Here is an 18,820-nt window from a genome sequence, read left to right as displayed (position 1 = left end):
TCTCATACAACCCAGGGCCCCCAGGCACAGGCAGAATTCCTAGCACACAGTAACAAGAATGAACTGAGAACTCTGCTTACTCATTTTCAGAGAGATATTTTAATCTACTTTTACAAATATGAGACCTAAGACTATCCAAGATTTAGTTTTAACATGGATTGAAGAAAATAACTGTTGGAGGTATAATGATTCAGTTCTGTGTTTAGCAATATAGATTAACATGTGTATACAAAGCATAACTAACTTGAATAAAATTCTATCAATGTTTTTCTTATACTTAAAAAAAAAATTCATCTCAAGTGGCTTTAAGAAGCAATTTAATCCCCACTGAAAGGAGTATGAGTTCTTTGAAGAAATGGTTGATTCCAGATCTGGGGCAGGGAATGTACAAGGAATTGCACTGAACATCAAAAAGAATGACCTTAATTGACTATAACACACTACATAAATAAATTTTGTAAATCCAGAGATGTGAGGAGCTCTTCTTTATAGACCAACGTCAGCTAATAAATGGAGATGAATTCACAAAAATAAGAAAATCCAGGGACTTCTCGGGTGGTGCAGTGGTTAAGAATCCGCCTGCTAATGCAGGGGACACGGGTTTGGGCCCTGGTCCGGGAAGATCCCACATGCCATGGAGCAACTAAGCCTGTGCGCCACAACTACTGAACCTGTGCTCTAGAGCCCGTGAGCCACAACTACTGAGCCCGTGTGCCACAACTACTGAAGCCCACGCTCTGCAACACGAGAAGCCACCTCAATGATAAGTCCGCGCACCGCAATGAAGAGTAGCCCCCACTCGCCACAACTAGAGAAGGCCCGCACGCGGCAACGAAGACCCAACGCAGCCATAAATAAATAAATAAATCTATTTTTTAAAAAAGAATTTAAAAAATCAAGGGCATGAAAATGTTCATTAAAAAAAAAAAAGAAAAGAAAATCCACCTTTTGGCAACCTCCGATGTAATCATGGATTCAAGGCAAGGATCATCAAAAAATGCTAAAACCATTAGGTGAATAGATTTTTGGTAACAGAATATTTGCATGGATTTTTAATTACAGAAAGGGAAGTGTATTTTTACAATGGCGAGTTCTGGCAGTCTCCATCTTAACTGAGGGACCAAAGTTAGCATCACTTATAGTGGGACAATATGTGCCTCCTGATACGATGCTATTTGAAATACAAAACAACAGGTAGCTCCCCGGTGGCCTAGTGGTTAGGATTCCGGGCTTTCACTGCCATGGCCAAAGTTCAATTCCTGGTCAGGGAACTGAGATCCTGCAAGTCATGAGGCCAAAAGAAAAAAAAAAGAAATATACAACAACATCTAGAAGTATTCTTGCAAAGAATGTTTAACCTGAATTTAATCAAGCTTCTAGACAAGCACATGTCATTAAAAATATAATGTGAGCTATATATGTAATATTAAAATTTTTAGTAGCCACATTTAAAAAGTAAAAACAAAACCCACAGGTGAAATTAATATAATAATATACTTTAGCCCAACACATCCAAAATATTAGTATTTCAACATGTAATCAATATTAAAAAAACTAACATTTTACATTCTTTTTTGGTACAGAGTCTTCAAAATTCAGTGTGTATTTTTACACTTAAAGCACATTTCAATTCAGATACTAAATTTTCATTGGAAATACTTGATCTGTATTTAGATTTCATAAAATTTACAGTTGAAGCAGTAGATCTGCATACCCAAGTTTTTCCAAACCTACTTAAAATTTTTCCACTAATGAAATTGAATGAGCTTTTAAATTTATTTTTTTTAATTAATTAATTTAGTTTTTGGCCACGTGGCATGTGGGATCCCAGTTCCCCGACCAGGGATCAAACCCATGCTCCCTGCATTGGAAGTGCAGAGTCTCAACCACTGGACTGCCAGGGAAGTCCCTGAGCTTTTAAATTTAAATTCAAATTACTTCAAATTAAATTTTAAAATCCAGTTCCTCAGTTGCATTAGCCACATTTCGGGTGCTCAATAACCACATGTGGCTAGTGGCTACCACATTGAACAGTGCAGCCCTAGACTAAACTTCTATTTTATAGAAAACAAAGGGGATAGACAAGTTAAATGACACCGAGACAATCCAGAACGTGGGACAGTCTACAAAATAACTGTCTCAGAATTTCTAAAAAGTCAATGGCATAAAAGAGATAAGATAGGGAGACAGTCCTAGACTAAGAGAGATTAAAGAGACATAATACCAAATGCAGTGTTGGATCCTTCTTTGAAAACAAAAATAAAAACAATGTACAACTGGGGAAGTTTCTTGAAAAATTGGGGAACTTTGAATATGTAGTACATTCTAAATGAATTATGAAATTGTTGCTAATTTTCTTAGGTGTGATAATGGCATTATGATTATATAGGAGATTGCTTCATTTCTAGGAGGAATAATAATTCTAGCGGGAGAATAATTCTAGAAATGCAACTTTAACCAAATATCAAAGCTGTCAAAAAAAAAAGTGTTTAGGCATGATGATCTCAAAATATTTACCTTCTGTGTAAACTTTTTCCAGGAAGCCACTGGAGGATGTACTCCTCTGAAATGAGGGAGTAAGCCAGGAAAGAGGAAGATGAGGAAATGAGGAAGCAGGTGAGTTGGCATAGGCATGAGGTGATGAGAAACCCCAGGATGATGTCTGGGAATCAGTCTTAGACAGCAACCATAACAGACTGGACCAAGAGGAGACAAGCTCCAGGAGAGATGTCTTTAAAAAAAAAAATGACAGGCAGATCATACAATGTTTTTTACTATATTGTGGAGAGTTTTATGACTCTGTAGGAGAATTTTGAGAGAAAAATCAATGACAGGTGCATTCAGTGGTATATTGGTAAACCACCTGTTTGAAAAGGAAAAAAAAAAAAAAAGAAAGAAGCACTGACTTGTAGCATTTGTTGACTTCTATGGCATAAATACCTCCACCATAGCCAAATTTAAGTTACCAGGATAAAGTCATTGAACACAGAGTTGGCAAGAGATGTCTACAATTGGCTCTTTAGAGCTAGTAAGGGGGAAAAAAAGAGCATGTAATACTCATTTGTCCCAACAGCCAAATGTCCCATGAGCCAAATGAGTATTATATGCTAAAATTTAGATAAACTCTTATGGAAAAGGAAAAGAAAAGAAAAAAAAAGAAAAGGAAGGAAGGAAGAGTCAATAAGAGCTAGCTTTAACAAAATTTAGCAAATTATTAACTCCAGGAAAAATTTTAAATTTTACAAGAAAAGAAATGAAATCATAGTACCCCACACGGCTCAGCTATGACCATTTACACTGCCATAATAATGTACATGCTGAATGCGTATTTAGCTTCTTAAAATGTGACACAACCATACTGAGAGGATGAGGGGAAGGGAAAGGAGTAGAAAAGAGATAAATTTTCATTATCAATAGATAATGCCTAAAATTGAAAAATTAAGAAATAGGAGAATGAGCATTTTACTTAGAAATATGAAAGTAAACTACCAGAAGAATGGGCCAAAAGAGATAAAAGTCATTGCCTGTGGGGTGCAGAACTTCAGAACAAAGAGAAGTGTGGTGGAAAACAGCTGGTTTTCTTTACAAGTCGTATAGTACCATTAGACTTAAACACATGCTCATGTGCACACCCGCATGGACACAGGACACACACGAATAGGAAAGAAGAGCAGGAAAATTCAGACTTCTGGTTACAGAGGGCTGATTGAACCCAATTTTTTATCACCCTTTACTCCAAAACCTATCGAAATGAGAAAAGGAATATAAAAATAAAAATAAATTGATACTTCTGCTGGAAAGACAGGATAATGTACCAGCAGCAGACCAGGACAGTTAGGAACTTCTGAACGATACAGAGAAGATGCAATCAGACTGATTATTAAACACAATATTCCTGATTAAAAAACAACCCCACACAAGCTTAAGAAAGAACCTCGAAAAGCGGGTTTGCCAGCACAGCCCCACCAAATCCCCAGAACCATACAACCATTTCACCCCTCACCATCCTGCTGCCTACAGATAACTATTAGCTTTCTAGCGTGGGATTACTGACACCACACTCTCTCCCAGATGAGAGGATGAAAGCAGGCACTCTAGGCCATGTGCCAGGGGATTTACAGCCACCGTGAGAGAAGGAGCTCTTAAAGAAGAGATTTTCTGGCCCCAACTCAACCCACTGTGCTAAACTACCCACTCATTCAGGGCATCTGCATCCAATACCAGACAAACAGGGAGTCTTGCAGCAGACAGCATGGTTGAAAAGCAAAGCACGATAGTAGAAATAAGACTGAACAGGCCATCACTGTCATCCTGGAAAGCCACTCCTTTAGTTCTTGCTATCAAGACCCCTGGGACTGTCCTGGATGTTGTCCTTTTAAAGACCTGGCTCTTAAACTCTTTATCAGTTCATTGAGCTTCTCCACGTCTTCCCAATAAATTTCTTTCTTCTTTAAGCTAATTACAGTCAGTCTGTTGCTTGCAATGAAACAACTCTTACCATGCAAAAAGACAGCTGAATGGCAATTAAACTTAATTTATGTGATTATCATATAGTTATATATTTTATATATTTATAATGTATACAATATACTACTATAATGAATAAGCTTAACAATGCTAATATAGAGAATGCATTCTTTTCAAAAGCATATGGAACATGTACAAAATGATCTCTTAGGTAGTACACACACACACACACACACACACACAAATAAAATAATTCCCCAAGAGTAGAATACATGGGCCACAGTGTAAAACAGAACACCTAAAAATTAATACCAAAAGCATATCCAAATTTATTTACTTGAAAAGAAAGAAAAGCTGAAATTATAGAAAATTTAGAAAAGAATGGTGATAGGAATATTACCTGTCAAAAATCTGTGACAACATATGATAAAATGATTCTCAGAGGAAATTTTACAGCCTTAAATACATTTGCTACAAATCAAGAAAGATGGAGAATATGTGAACTTAAGTAGTCGACTCAAAAAGATAGAAAAAAGACAACAAAATAGATACCACATTAATAGAAATAAATGTAAAATATAAAATGAAATAGAAAAAAATAGCCTTGGTCAATAATACCAAAAGTTGGTCTTTTAAGAAATAGGAAAAGAGATAATCAAAATTATTAATGAGAAAGCATATGACAATTATTTTCAAATATTTTTTTTATTATGGGAGTCAAGAAGCCCTTAAGGCCTCAGGAAGACACAAGATCAAAAGCCATAAAAGAAAACACTGACATACTGGACTCCATAAAAAAATATAATAAAACAAAATAGAAAGTTGTTTGTAAAATGAAAGACTCCATAAACAAAGTTAATAAGTAAGTAAAGTTTTAGGAAATTTTTAGGAAAAGAATGACTAATAAACATCTGAAAGAATGTTCAGCCATACTAGTACTCAGGAAAGTTTAAAAGCAATCAAGACACCATTTTTCACCCATCAGATACACAAAAATTTTTAAATATGATATTATGCAGTGTTAAAAATGTGAGGAAACAAGCATTCTCATACATTGTTATAATGGGGAATGTAAATTGGCAGTAGTTTTGGAAGGCAATTTAGCAGTATGTATTAAAATTTTTAATGCACATACCCCTTTGAATCAGGCCATTTCCAGAAATCTATCCTACAGAAATACTTGAACCTGTGCACAAAGATATATGCATAAAAATGCTCATTGAAGCATTTCTTGGACTAGTGAAAAAAAATGAAACTTTCTAGGTCAATCAGAAGGAAAATGATTAAAGGATTGCTGAGCAGCCATTAAAATGAGTAAATCTTTACATAATTACATGGAAATTTTTCCATAACATAGTGTTAAATGGTAAAAAGTAAATCGTTGAATGCAAATTACATACTATAGCCATTTAGATATGTGTGTCATATACAGACACACTCATATGGAGGCAGGTATGGTATAAAAAGACTTTTACTTTTTAGCCTATATTCCAGGGTTGTTTTAATTAAAAAGAAGAGAAAAAAGAAAACAGTTTGGAAAGAGCCGTATTAAACTGTTAGTTGTGTTTACTTTAAATAGGGGAGAAAAAAGGGGTTAAAGTGAAAAAGATTTTTACTTTTCACTCTATAAAATATGAAAATAAAAAATAATCAAACATGCCATTTTTGTGAAATTAAAAATTTTAATATAAAGAAATAATGTATGAAAATACTTTTCAAAGACAAATGAAATGGGCCCTAAGTTTACCCTAGCAATTCTTCAAAGTCACAATAAAAAATAAAGTAGGATGGCCCTGGTACTTTCCAGTTCTCCTTCCTTTACAACATGATTAGGAATTACTTCAAGAGAATTCCTCACTCCTTTATGGAATATTACTGCCTTAAATATTACCTTCCAGACCAAGAGTTCAAAGCATAGTTAGCGCAAGATTTCCAGCCAAGAACCCCAAACTGGCAGGATATCGTGGGCGGGGTGACATTTATTCTACTTCCTAATTAATATTAGAGCTGTATCTCCCCCAAAGTCACTTATTTTTTTTAAAAAAATCACACGTAGGTCGTAAATTGTGTGTTTTACTGGGTCTGTAGAAAGGTATTAAATGATCATGAAAGCATAAGGAATAAGAAAACACCTCACTGACAGCTGATAGCAAACAATCACCGCGAACCTTATCCCGCCCTTACTGTGTGCACAGCAGCATGACTCTGCACAATGACACACTCTAAAGCTTGAACATTTTCCCAGGAATATACTTTGAAATATAAAGGTACATAAACAAAGGAGGCATAATTATGGTTTTGATAGGGACATTTTCCTTACGGTGCATAGAAAAAAAAGACGGGAAAAGGAATTGTATTGACTTGGAGGGCTGAGAAAGCGGTCAAGCCCTATCTCACACCAGACGACTGCTGTCTCCAACATGCAGATTTCACGCTAAGTCGCAGTCGTAGGGTGCAGTATACGTGGAACACTACCTAACATTCAAAAACGCATGTCGCAGGCCTTTTTCTACTTCACTCCGCCTGCCTTCCCCGCCTGCACGGCGGGCACAAACGTCCTAACGCGTCTTCACTGACAAGGTCCTCCCTCCATTTTGTCCCCAGTCTCCTTCAGGCAAACCGAGTGGCGCTATTTTCGAGCCCCTCCCTGATGAAACCAAAGCAGGGAGTAAGCGGTGTGAGCGCTGGACCACACTTTCGCTCGGGGCGAAACGGTGGCTGGCGCTGGGTGGAGCTGACGGGGTCGCCCAGGACTCGTCCCGGGCGGGAAGACAAAGGACACGAAGGGGACGCGGGCCGCAAGCCAGTATGGGCCGACTTCCGGGCCGTGGGCTTGCGGGGGTGGGAGCTCCCGTTCCCAGGACAAAGCGGCGGCGGCGCGCACGCCCCCTCCGCGCGGCCCCGGCCGCCCCGCCGCGCGCGCCCAGCGCCTACGCACGGGAGCGAGCGCACGCGCGCGGACGACAGAAATGGCGGTTGGGGCGAGAGGAGGGGCGGGGGCGGGAAAAGGCGCAGCCTCGAAGTGCCCAGAGTCCGGGTGCGCGGTTGCTTCACGAGTCCTTCTCCTGCTGCCCTGGTCCAGGCCCTCGGGCTGCGGAGAGCCCCGGTAAAGAGGACGTGATCCGTTCAACTGAACAAAGGAAATGGCGGCCACACCAAAGGCAGCCTGCTCGGCCAGTGCTGCCGCCGCGGAGACTGGGAAACGTTCCCTAAAATGGCGGACAGCGCGAACGCAGGCGCGGGCCGGGCTGGCCAGGGCGGGGCGGGGCGGGGCGGGGCGTCCGCTCACGGCGGCCAGCGGCGGCGACGGGGCGGGGTGGAGGCGCCGACTGTCCCCATGGCGGCTGCGCCGGAGGCCGGAGAGCCCGGAAAGGGGAAGGTAATCCGGGCTGCGGCGGGGTGCGGCGGGGCGCCCGGAGCACGGGCGGGCGGCGCCTAAGGACCCGGCCTCTAGAGCTGGGAGACCCAGGCCGGGAGCATGTGTCATTAGCTTCTCTGCAATCGAACAGGTCCCCTCCTCCCACCCCCCGACATTTTTATCTTAATTGTCACGATATAAGTGACCCAAACTAGGAGGATGAGGGGACCGGTACCGATAGCTTACTGCAGGTCACAAGACTGATCCCTTTGGAAAGAAAGTTTTGTTGACGGGGCCTCGTATTGTAATTTACTAGCAAAGAGAGGGATTAAAAGCTGAGGACAGGTGCCTTGTCTTTAAGGCTGTAAACTTCACAACGCTTAACAGGAATCGGTGAATGCTGGGGAATGAGAACTTGGTTATATTCGACTGAATTTATATCCAGAGCAGGAGGGTGATGAAAAGATTGAGATTTTTTCCCCCGTTAACCTTGTTTTCACTCGACCACGTGGAGTATGCAGTGTCATATGTAACCAATAGCTTCGCTGGCTGGCATTCAGGTCTTCCTGCTCTGCCTTTCTCGCTTCACCTTCCGCAGTCGTCCTTGTGGGCTACCCTGTAAAATGCATAATTCTACTTCTCTGCTTAAAACCAGTCGTAGCTGCCCATTGATTTCAGGATAAATCCGAATTTCTCGGCCTGTGATAACAAAGCTCATCACCTAACTAACCCGTGTGACTCTTCTCATGCTTTCCTCTCCGGGTGTATTAAAGTTAAACAGGGTTATCTCTGGTCTCCCCTGAAGGGCTTCCCGACTCCTCAAGAGACTGAGGTGCTTCTGCTCCTATCTCCCGGACACCTTGTACATTGCTGGATCATTACAACATTATATTGGAAGTTAATTTGTGTCTTAAGAGCAGGGAACCCAATTTTTATATCCTCAATGCAGAGTAAATAACAAGTGTTTAAAAAAGGTAATGGAAGAAGAAACAATTTTAAATAGTAAGCCATAGAGAGATTAATGTTGGCTCAATTAGATTCACAAATATTTATTTAAGACCCACACTGTGCCACACTGCACCTATAGTTTTAGGCTATTCTCTGCTCAGCTTGAAAATTTTGATCACTTATTCAGTGTTCTTGCTTCTCTGGGGAATTTTCCATCTAAATTTGGCCTAGATCATCAAATGGTTATGAATAAATGTTGGGTAAATTGTTTCCATATTTGTTTTCAAAAAAATTTTTGTCAATTTATACACTGTTGGCGCCTTTTCTGTTTTTAACGTCTCACATACTATTTGGAATATGCTTACTTTAACAAAATGTACCCTTGTTTGAAACTTGCATATTTCAAGGGGCACCATAACTACAAACACAAAATTGTAGATTGTTTTGTGAGAACACTGGGATCTTGAATGGGGCTTTCATCCTTTTTGTATCTGGTTGTTCACCTTTGATAGAGACAACTGCTGTCATTTTAGGGTCATGAGGGTGGTTTAACCCATTGAGAATTCAGAAAAGAAATACATGAAAAACTTTTTTGATTAATAGTGTATTTGAAGCCAAAGAAAATGTTTCAAAAACATGATTATCTGTGCCACATGTGCTGAGATGTAAAGTATGATGGATTTTGCAAAACGATTGTCTTTTAGAAAACCTCAGTGGTGCTGTTTCCGTCGAGTACAGTTGGTAAATGTCTGGTTGAAGCAAGTTAAAGGGAGCATAGGTTTGTAAGTGAAGAAGCACACACAGGTAACTTTAGTTTTGCAGTGACAGGGAACAGAAAAATGGGATGGTGGCTTGGGGGGGAAAGGGTGTCAAGAGAGGGGGATTTATTTTGTATGTTTCTAGACTGGAGATTATTAAAAGGAGGAAAAACAAGTAATGCAAATGAAAGATGGGATAACCACAGAAGCAGAGTCTTTTGAGAGTGGATAAAGTAATCAACTGCAAAGTGAGGACTAGTTTTAAATAGGAGTAGGGCCAGTTCCTCCTTTGAAACAAAAGGAAAGGCAGAATATGAGCACTGATGCAGATAAATTTAACAGTGGGAAATGAAGTAGCTCTGATTTGATGTGATCTGTTTCCTATAAATTATTTAACTGGCATTCTGGCTTAGAAATTTTTTGAGCTTCCCTTAATTCCATCAAGGTGTGTTGGTAAGGCTGCCTTTCTAAATCTAAGCTTACCAAAAGAAAAAAGTCTATAATTTTAGTTTACGTTTAAAGGCTTTGATAATAGCAGGTGAACGTTACGTTTGCAGGCAACTAGGGAATAAAAGAGAAATGTTAAATGCCTTGAACATTACAAACATAACTTCAAAGTGACTTCAGGCTTAGACCCTTTATTTCCATTTCTGAGAATCAAAGTTCAGTGTACTCTCAAAAATATAAGCTCAAGACTTCATTACAGTATTCCATACTTGCTTTTAAGTCATCAGCAGTCTAAACTCCAACTTTACCAGGAGGCTGAACATTCCCTACTAGTAAAGGGGGAAAAGTCTTTGTACATCCTTACCCAGTTTTGATACAAACTGCAGATCTGCAGTTATGTACTCAGTTCTATTACTCTCTATATGTGAACCTTAGTGTTTACTAAAAAGCCAAAGGGTTAAATGCTGCAGTGGGAATGACAGGCTTTCAGGGTCAGACTGACTTTCACTTCCACTCTGCCAGCACTTATAAAGCCTTCTACTTAAACCCTGAACCTGTTGCAGAGAAAATGTCACAAAGAGGTTGTGAGAATTAAAAACAAGGGATATAAAGGGCTGGGCACTAATAGGTCCTTGGCACCTCTAAATTATGAGATTAATTCGACAAGCATTGGCTTCTCAACCTTGGCGCTGACATTGACCAAGGCAGTTTTGTATGTGATACATGCATTGCAGGACCTTTAGCAGTAGCATCTTTGGCCTCTAACCCACATTGTTGGTTTTAGAAGGTACCCCTTAAAAAGGATATGTTTATCTTTCAAAATAAACTGGATTATTCCATTATCTGCAATTTCAAAATTGTACTTTTCTAAACTCTCTAAAGCAGTGTTTCTTCCAGTCTGGGGGGTGGGCGGTTTCCTAAACATCAATGCCCGGGGCCTATTGAGTCAGAATCTGAGGGTGGGATTTGAAAATCTCTAAAAAGCTCAGAAAGCTACCTACCTAGCTGATTTAAACAAACAGCACCATTTCAGATGTCCAGCAAGTTTATTTTACACACTTGGCAAAGAACTGGGGCTGATAATTTTATCCAAATGCCCCCCCCCGCAAAGTTTGCAGATTCTGGTGTATCCTGGGGTCACACTAGGGCTCCATTTTGGAACGGAATCCAAATGAAAAAGCCCAGAAGCCTTGAAAGAAGTGCTGTCTTTGGCAGAGATGTGCAGTGTTTGGCATGCTGCGGCCAACACTTGATAGTTCCTTTCTTTCTCTCTGCTTAAATGTGAAAGCCATCTTAACATTCTACCCCGTGGTAGAAGCTGCTGGTCGCACTCGCTTCTAAGATCTGACATTAAACACCACCACCCCATCTCAGTCTATTTAGCATCCTTCCCCTCGGGGCCATAAATTCCACCTGGCTCTTGACCTGAGGGTGAGAAACAATCTTTTGCTAAATTAAATGAAAAGCCTAGAAGCAGAATTAAATCCCAACCTCTTTGTACATGAAGATTTGTACTAAAGAGCCTTTTTACATTCAAGTCTGCAACTTCAATGAGCACCTGCTGTGTTCATAAAGTAAACATGTTGGGGGGGGAGGGAACAGAGGCAAAAAAAAAAAAAAGGAACATAATGATCCAAGAGTGTATAACTTTTGCTTTATTAGGAACCGAGTCACATTGTCTTTCCTGCAGAAGCCTGAGCCAAGGCAAACACAATACCTTCATGTTTCAACCTTTAATCTGACTTGCCCTTTACTGTCCTTTTCCCATTTCTTCCACTCTTTTTCCCTTACAGTATATTACCATCTAGGTATATCTCATCCCAAAGAATGGACAAGTGGCTTCCTTTTTAAAAGCTACATTAACTGAAAACAGTAACTTACGTTTTCTTTTTTTTTTATGAATAGGAGAATGCTGTAGCAAAACATAAGCATGCCTTATAAAAAAAATTCTGTCCTGCCCTCCCAAAACCCCTAAGTACAGAGTGAGAGTGACAAGACATTCAAGATGGAAAATGTTATGCTTAAAGTGGCAGTATTTTTTAATGAGGGAGAACAAATCCATAAATCCAATGAAGACTATATAAAGAATTTTAAAACCATTCATTTTAGCACTTGAAGGAACTTAAATTATCACCTAGCTGAACCCCTTCATTACAGATTGCAGGCCAGATAAAAAAATATGTCCTACAGGTTACAGAAGTTAGTGGCAGAGCTGAGAATAAAATCCAACCCTCTAGATTTCCAGCTTTTTTCATCACACCTAGGTATGGTTACCATGTACTATCAACAAAGAAATACAATCAACGGCAACTTCATATCACAGGCAAGTCATATCACAGGCAAGAAACAGACGAGATTTGTCTCAACACAAAGTATTTATTCTTACAGACAAAACTGATGTGTTGTTACTAGTTAACACAGAAAATCTGCAGTCCTCCTTAAAGGAATTTAAAACAGCAGTATACTAATATTATAAGCAACATGGTTAGGACAATTTCACTTTTCCCATCTATGCATCTCAGGTTATTAGAAGGAAATTATGCTGCTTTTAAATTTCAATGATAGCCAAATCCCCCAAATGATTTCATACAGATGTATAAAGAGCTCATAAAATAATGTATGCCCTTACCTTATCTCCAAACCAGTTGATTAACAAATTATAGCATAACCATGGTACCATAATCTATTTACGTTTAATTTACCCTACCTACTTAGGACTTTCTGGTCAAATTCTCAGGGTTTCCATTTTAGATTCATATTATATACCAAAGCAGGATGATTAAAGATGGTTTTCATCTTTGCCAAACCACCCTAAAATAAAATATTCTCTTGTCCAACCTAAGTTTTTTTATTTTTCGTAGCCCTTTAAGCTCCTAGGAATTTTAGATGTTGAAAACATCCCCTGTGCTCGGGATTCGACATTGTATGGCTCATTAGGATCTGTTGTGGCTGGCCTCGGACACTTTTTGTTAACTAGTGAGTATCTGCTCTTCTCTATGCATAAAAAACACGTTTCTCTGAAGTTTTTTTCCTAGAGGAAGTATTATAACGTGCAGTGTATTAGTGTTTATGCTTCCTTTTGACAGGTAGAATTAGAAGATCATGTGACGTTGGAATAGGAGGATTTATCTTGGTGACTTTAGGATGCTGGTATGTGTGCTAAGTATTCAAGAAGATCCACAATTGTAATAGGTTTATCTAGTTCCAAAGGACATGCTCTACTCAGAGCAATCTCCCACTAAGATTCCCCACCCTCACTGAAATTTATCTTACAAAATGATATTGCCGGACTGCCTTTAATCTTTTAAATATGTATATATACACACACATCTTGTGTCATTTGTCAAATGAACAGATGAATGCATGGCATTAGGCACTGCATTAATGCCATGTCAGGGTTTACACTTCATTTAGGAAGGCCTCAACCTTTTATCTTATCCTAATGCTCATTTCAATCCCTATGGCATAACATCTGAAAATGCTACCTTAAGAATGTGTTCACAACCACTGACAGTCATCTGTAAGCATTTAAAATTTTTGATTACAAATTTCAAATTAGTTTCTACAGGTATGTTATATCAATTTATTCATGTTCTCCTTACTAGGTTCCATTGTAGGTATAATTACGCAAAGCTAAGAATCCAGGAAAGACTTGCCAGAGAAGGAATTAAAAACAAGATTTTATATGAAAGTACCCACCTTGATCCTGAAAGAAAACAAACCAACAGCGGCGGCAGCAGCAGCAATTGAGCAGTCTTGAGCACAGAAAACCCAGATACAACTCACTTCGGTGTGAACAAAGCCAAGATCAACTATAGAAAGCATTTTATATACCACAAGGCTTTCAACCAAGTAAATAAAGTATGTGTAAGTTGTTGTCATTTTACATGTGTATGAGTATTTACAAACTTATTCTGCCCCTGTATCTACTGTCAGTATAGCACATAGTGGACTCATACTTAAAATAAACCTCGTGTTTATCATGCTTAGAAAAGTGTTTCCTTATAGTAAGCAGTAAGTACACCTGACGTTTCAAGAAATAAAATCTCAGTTCGATGTTAAAACTTGCCTTAAAAACAAAAATCACAACTGTATTACTGTACCCTGTTAAAAATGAGGGGATACTTTCTGATTTCTAAAGCCAGTGATGTTATATCAGACTTAAAACTAATGGGTCGTCACTGCAATTTTTATTTTAAAAATGTACCCATTGCTTGACCCTTATTCTTCCACTTCAACAGGTGAGTCATCTCTCAGAAAGGAAAAGTGGTTTTCAGCTGCTCTAAATATTTTTGGGATGTATGCAGGGTTTTTATTTTTAAGTAGAACTTAAATATGTACATGGCACACATAAAAATATTTTCAGAAACTTGTTTGGTGCAAAGGAAAATACTGCAGAATTACATATTGTTCCATTAATGTAAAGACATTTATAATTCAACTGGCTGCCATTTAAAAAAAGCACCCAACACCCAACTAAGTCCAGAGCATTTATTCATTCATTCATCATTTTTGGTTTAATAAATATCAACATTACTTAAAACACAGGCTTAGAGACCTTTCTGGTTAAGGAATGATAAGTATGAAAGAAGACACCAGTGGATAGAATTATGGCATTATTACTGGTCCTACTGATTATCACGGGTGAGCTACACAGATCAAGGAAGAGATGTTTTGAAACTTTATTTTGTTCTGAATCCGTTTTCAGGATAGGTAGGGGCCTGCTCCAGGTTCACTTCATAAGAGCGGTAGCATTTTCCCTCCCATGCTCACTTTCTTATGGCTGTCATTATGAGGGTTAGGGTCCACAAGCTATATGGTTTACCAAATGCCCTATCCTGAGTGACACTGTCAAGCATATATGTTCTAAGAGATTTTTATTGATCCTAATCATCTGGCAGCCACCAAAGGAAAGACTTGGACATTAACAAGGGAAGGTTATTAGAAAAGAGAAAGAAGTTTTTGCAAGATCATCTGCCTGCCGTTACTGACACAAATCAGAGCTGGGTGCAGTCTGTATTATTCAGATTGATCTTAAACAATTATGTTAAAAATTCCATGTGACAGTCACTCACGTTTTAAAAGGCATGAGTTGGGGTGGGGTGGAGAAATTGATGAGTACTAATCAAATTCGATATTTAACAAGCTGTGCAGGCCACTTACGTTCTCAGCTTCAGTTTGATAACATGTAACATATGAAATCAGGCAAATGGATTATATAAGTCAATTCCCTTCCAGCTCTAGCACACTATGATTACGTCTTACCCCGAGTAAGAGAAAAATCTCTCAGCTGGTAAAAATTTCCAAGGCCTTCAATAATAACAAGGTTAGTTCATTTTCACAGCAGAATGACTGCATAAATTGGAGACCTGGATAAAAACAGAAGTTTAAATATAATTACTTATTTGGATTACTTTTCAAATATCATTTCATAAACTTAAATCATTAGCACTTTTTCTTTACCTATTAAAATGATACAAAATGCATTAATGAATTATTGGACCATTCAACATGCTCTAGGCCCTTAAAACATTGCTACCAGACCTCCAAGGCCTCCAAGTTGATCTTGACACTTCCACTTCTGGTTCCTCCAGTCCAATCTTCTTCCACTCTGCCATCCAACTTCAAGTTCAAACTGCGAAGTTTTGCCAGTCCCACCTCCAGTGTACCTCCCACCATGAACTGAACTCATACCTCTGCTCAAATTTTTTCACTTCACTTATATGCCCTTTTCCTACCTCCTTCTCTATAACCTTCCACTCTCTTGCTAACTTCTAGAATTAGGATCACCACCACCTTTTAGGCTCTCACACTACTTTGTTTCATGTTCCACTAACAGTAGTTGGCACTGCCATTGGTCACTGACTTGTGCTACAAGAACCCTATCTTTACATTCCCAACCAAGTGTCTGGTATAAAGCAGTCAACACATGTTAGTTTAATTACTAAATGTTCACTAGTCCCTCTCACCCAAAAGCTTACACTTTACAAACTTAAGCTGAAAGAGTAACCTACCTTCCAAGCCCACTTGAAGCCTCCAGCTGCACTGCTTCCTTCATTATTCCATTAAATCCGAAATTTCACACTAGGTGATATAGCGGTAGGTACCAGCTAAATAGCTGATTAAAATAGAATTGTGGCAATTAGTAGGTTTAAAACTTTGCAGCTTATCATACCTACTTTAATTAACTACCTCTAAGTGCTTTATGCAGTTCCCCCCCTTCCCTCACCCCTCCCTCTTTGTTTTTCCTTGACTACTTGCTTTACATCTCAGTAAAAGAACCTCAGGGAATTTAAAATTAAGCTTTTCTCTGGACTCGTGATTTCTATTGACCAAGTTTGCCAACAAGAAATCTGACTATCCCTAATACCATTATTTAATTTGCAAGCATCTCTTCAGTCTACGTACCTCTACTCCATCGCTGGTTTCCCTTTGCTTCGATTTTATAATGCGAGGAGGTCTATATAATAAATTCAGGATTCCTGTTTATGCACTTTTCAGCAAAAAGCTAGGGATCAAATAGGGTTTGAATCCTTCTATTCCTAGGTAAAAATCTGTGGTGGATGGGGATTAAGACACCCCTTTAAAAGTGATGTTAACGTAAACTACTTTGGGAAAGCAGAATACCTTAATGAGTAAAGTAGAAAAATTACTGATTGCTTTAACTAGTTTTTAATAGTACTCTAGAATAAAATATCTTTGGGAAGCATCTTAAAATACGGTCCATTGGTCATAAAATCAGGTCAGTAATAATATGTAATATCCTCTACCACCCAAATACTGGTATCTTACACATGTTGTTTTTGTGCATTAAGTTCCATATTTAAATTTTCTTTTAAGACAAGCTTTAGGGACAAAAAAGCTTAGTTTTTTAATAAAGTATTACATTTTAAAGTTCATAATGTGAGCACTACTGATCAGTGTTGCAAACATTTGAGTCTTTTCAACCACTCTTTATTTTCTGGAGATTAAAAGATGACTTTTTCCAAGTATCTTTATCTTGAGAAAGCTACCAGTGACTATAAGTACTAAATTAAAATTTCTATTGTTCACTAAATGTTCACATGGACTTAACAGGCAGCTATCTTTTCTACTCTTTTCTAGGAATAACTTTTACTAAGTTCTGTAAGTTGTAAAACACCTATTATATATGGCCTACCCTTAAGGGATTCAAATTTGCATATACTGGTTTCTTAAAGGGTTTTCATAAAAACGTCTTCCCCCTCAGACCACAAGGACTAGTCACGTGAAATGAAACGTGTTCTACTATCTAAATTCTAAGTTTGCTTTAAAAACATCTTTCTAGTTTGTTTTTTCTCAATGAACAGAAATGGCTTTGAGTTTTTACCTTTTACTCTAAGTTGTCTGCTCTTCAAGTCTTTAGAGATTGCTTTTATTTGACAGAGTAGAACTGTATTTCACTGTGGAAACCCTGGTAGTTATATTTTCAGTCAGTACAGCAGCCAAGTCCTCTCACTTCACCAAAATACATTATTCTCAAGTATGTAGTGGGAAAAACTAATTTCTTCTAAGCTTCTTATTAAGTCTTTAAATAATTTCAGGGCAACAAGAAAGTACATGCTCTGGACTAGCATAATCAAAGTCCTTGTCTTAAATTTCACTTCTTGATCTTTTTGTACTTTGATGTAAATTTACATCACTTCATTCTCCAAAAAGATCATTTTCCAAGTTATTATAAGCTAACAAAAAGTATTTGTGCATTTAATACAGAAAGATTTTGGGAACTCAAGGACATAGGTATCCTAGCTATCTTTGTATTAGAATATTGTAAGGAAGTATTTCAACTCTACAAGTAGGGCGGATATTGAAACAATGTCTTACATAACATTAAATAGAAGGAATTTGAACCATTAGAATAAGGATTTAACCTTAAAGGGACTTGGCTCTATTTGCATGTACTGCCTTTAACCTATGCAAGAGGACCACCAATTGCTAACATACCACCAAATACCTCACATTTCAGGTATACAAAGGAGATACTAGAGAACCTTTCTTTCCTGTTACAAACAAATCTATGCACCTAGTTACTAATTTCTCCCTTTCCCCTGCCTTTTTAAAATAAGAGGAGTTCTAATTAAGGTGATCCTGGAAGCCCAGTATAACACGTGTTAAATGTACAAGCAGCAATTAATTTGGAATACCTATTGGAATCACTGGAACACATTTACTTGGACCCTTTTACTCTTCCACACAGCACATTCACATGGACAGACTAAGGAAAAGGAGATGAAATTTAAATCAGCACATTATTTTTTATTTTTTCAAAAAAAAAAAAAAAAAGTAAGTTGGAACCTTTTGTTGTTCTTGACCGTGACTCTCCCATCTCCCTTAACTACAGTCAACTGAAAGGATACCTTACTAACAACTACTTATTACAAAGTTATCCTGTCATTACTAAGTTATCCTTAGTACAAAGTTATCCTGTCATTCAAGTAAGCTTCAACTGTTCTTCTGAGGTATTAACTTTATCTCACTTTCTCTGCATCTCTTTTTTCGTTCTCATGAAAGCCACGCAAGTTAAATGTCTACAGTGGCCATCTCAAAGTTCTTGATTGCTTTTGCTTTTTAAAAAAAAAAAAAATTTTGGCTGATACTAATTTGTGGCAGTGCTTCTCAAGTGCTTGGCAAGTATAAAATATCTTACTAGGCAAAACTAATTTTACTTCTTGTAAGATCACAGAATGGAGTATTAGAGGATTGGCAGAAAAGAACATGCCACAACAGTTCAGTGTTTACAGCTTTTAAACACTATGCTAGCTTTCCAGGCCTGTAGTCCCTTCATAACATCCAGTTGTGCAGATACCCAAGCTGGGCATGCTCA

General features: G+C 38.3%; 1 protein-coding gene across 1 annotated transcript; it reads left to right on the top strand.

The window, feature by feature from the left end:
* The first annotated feature begins 7,583 nt into the window (after positions 1-7,583).
* On the top strand, positions 7,584-13,963 carry COX20 (cytochrome c oxidase assembly factor COX20). Its single transcript, XM_022579414.3, has 4 exons — positions 7,584-7,846; positions 12,840-12,954; positions 13,065-13,128; positions 13,584-13,963. Exons 1-4 carry the CDS (start codon positions 7,682-7,684, stop codon positions 13,726-13,728), a joined length of 489 nt encoding a protein of 162 aa, XP_022435122.2. The 5' UTR covers positions 7,584-7,681; the 3' UTR covers positions 13,729-13,963.
* Positions 13,964-18,820: the final 4,857 nt, after the last annotated feature.

Source organism: Delphinapterus leucas, chromosome 1 (assembly GCF_059928025.1).
Source record: "Delphinapterus leucas isolate spDelLeu-1000000601 "Yukka" chromosome 1, BTC_Dleu_Yukka2, whole genome shotgun sequence".
Lineage (NCBI taxonomy): Eukaryota > Metazoa > Chordata > Mammalia > Artiodactyla > Monodontidae > Delphinapterus > Delphinapterus leucas.
This window is presented reverse-complemented; position numbering and strand designations above follow the sequence as displayed.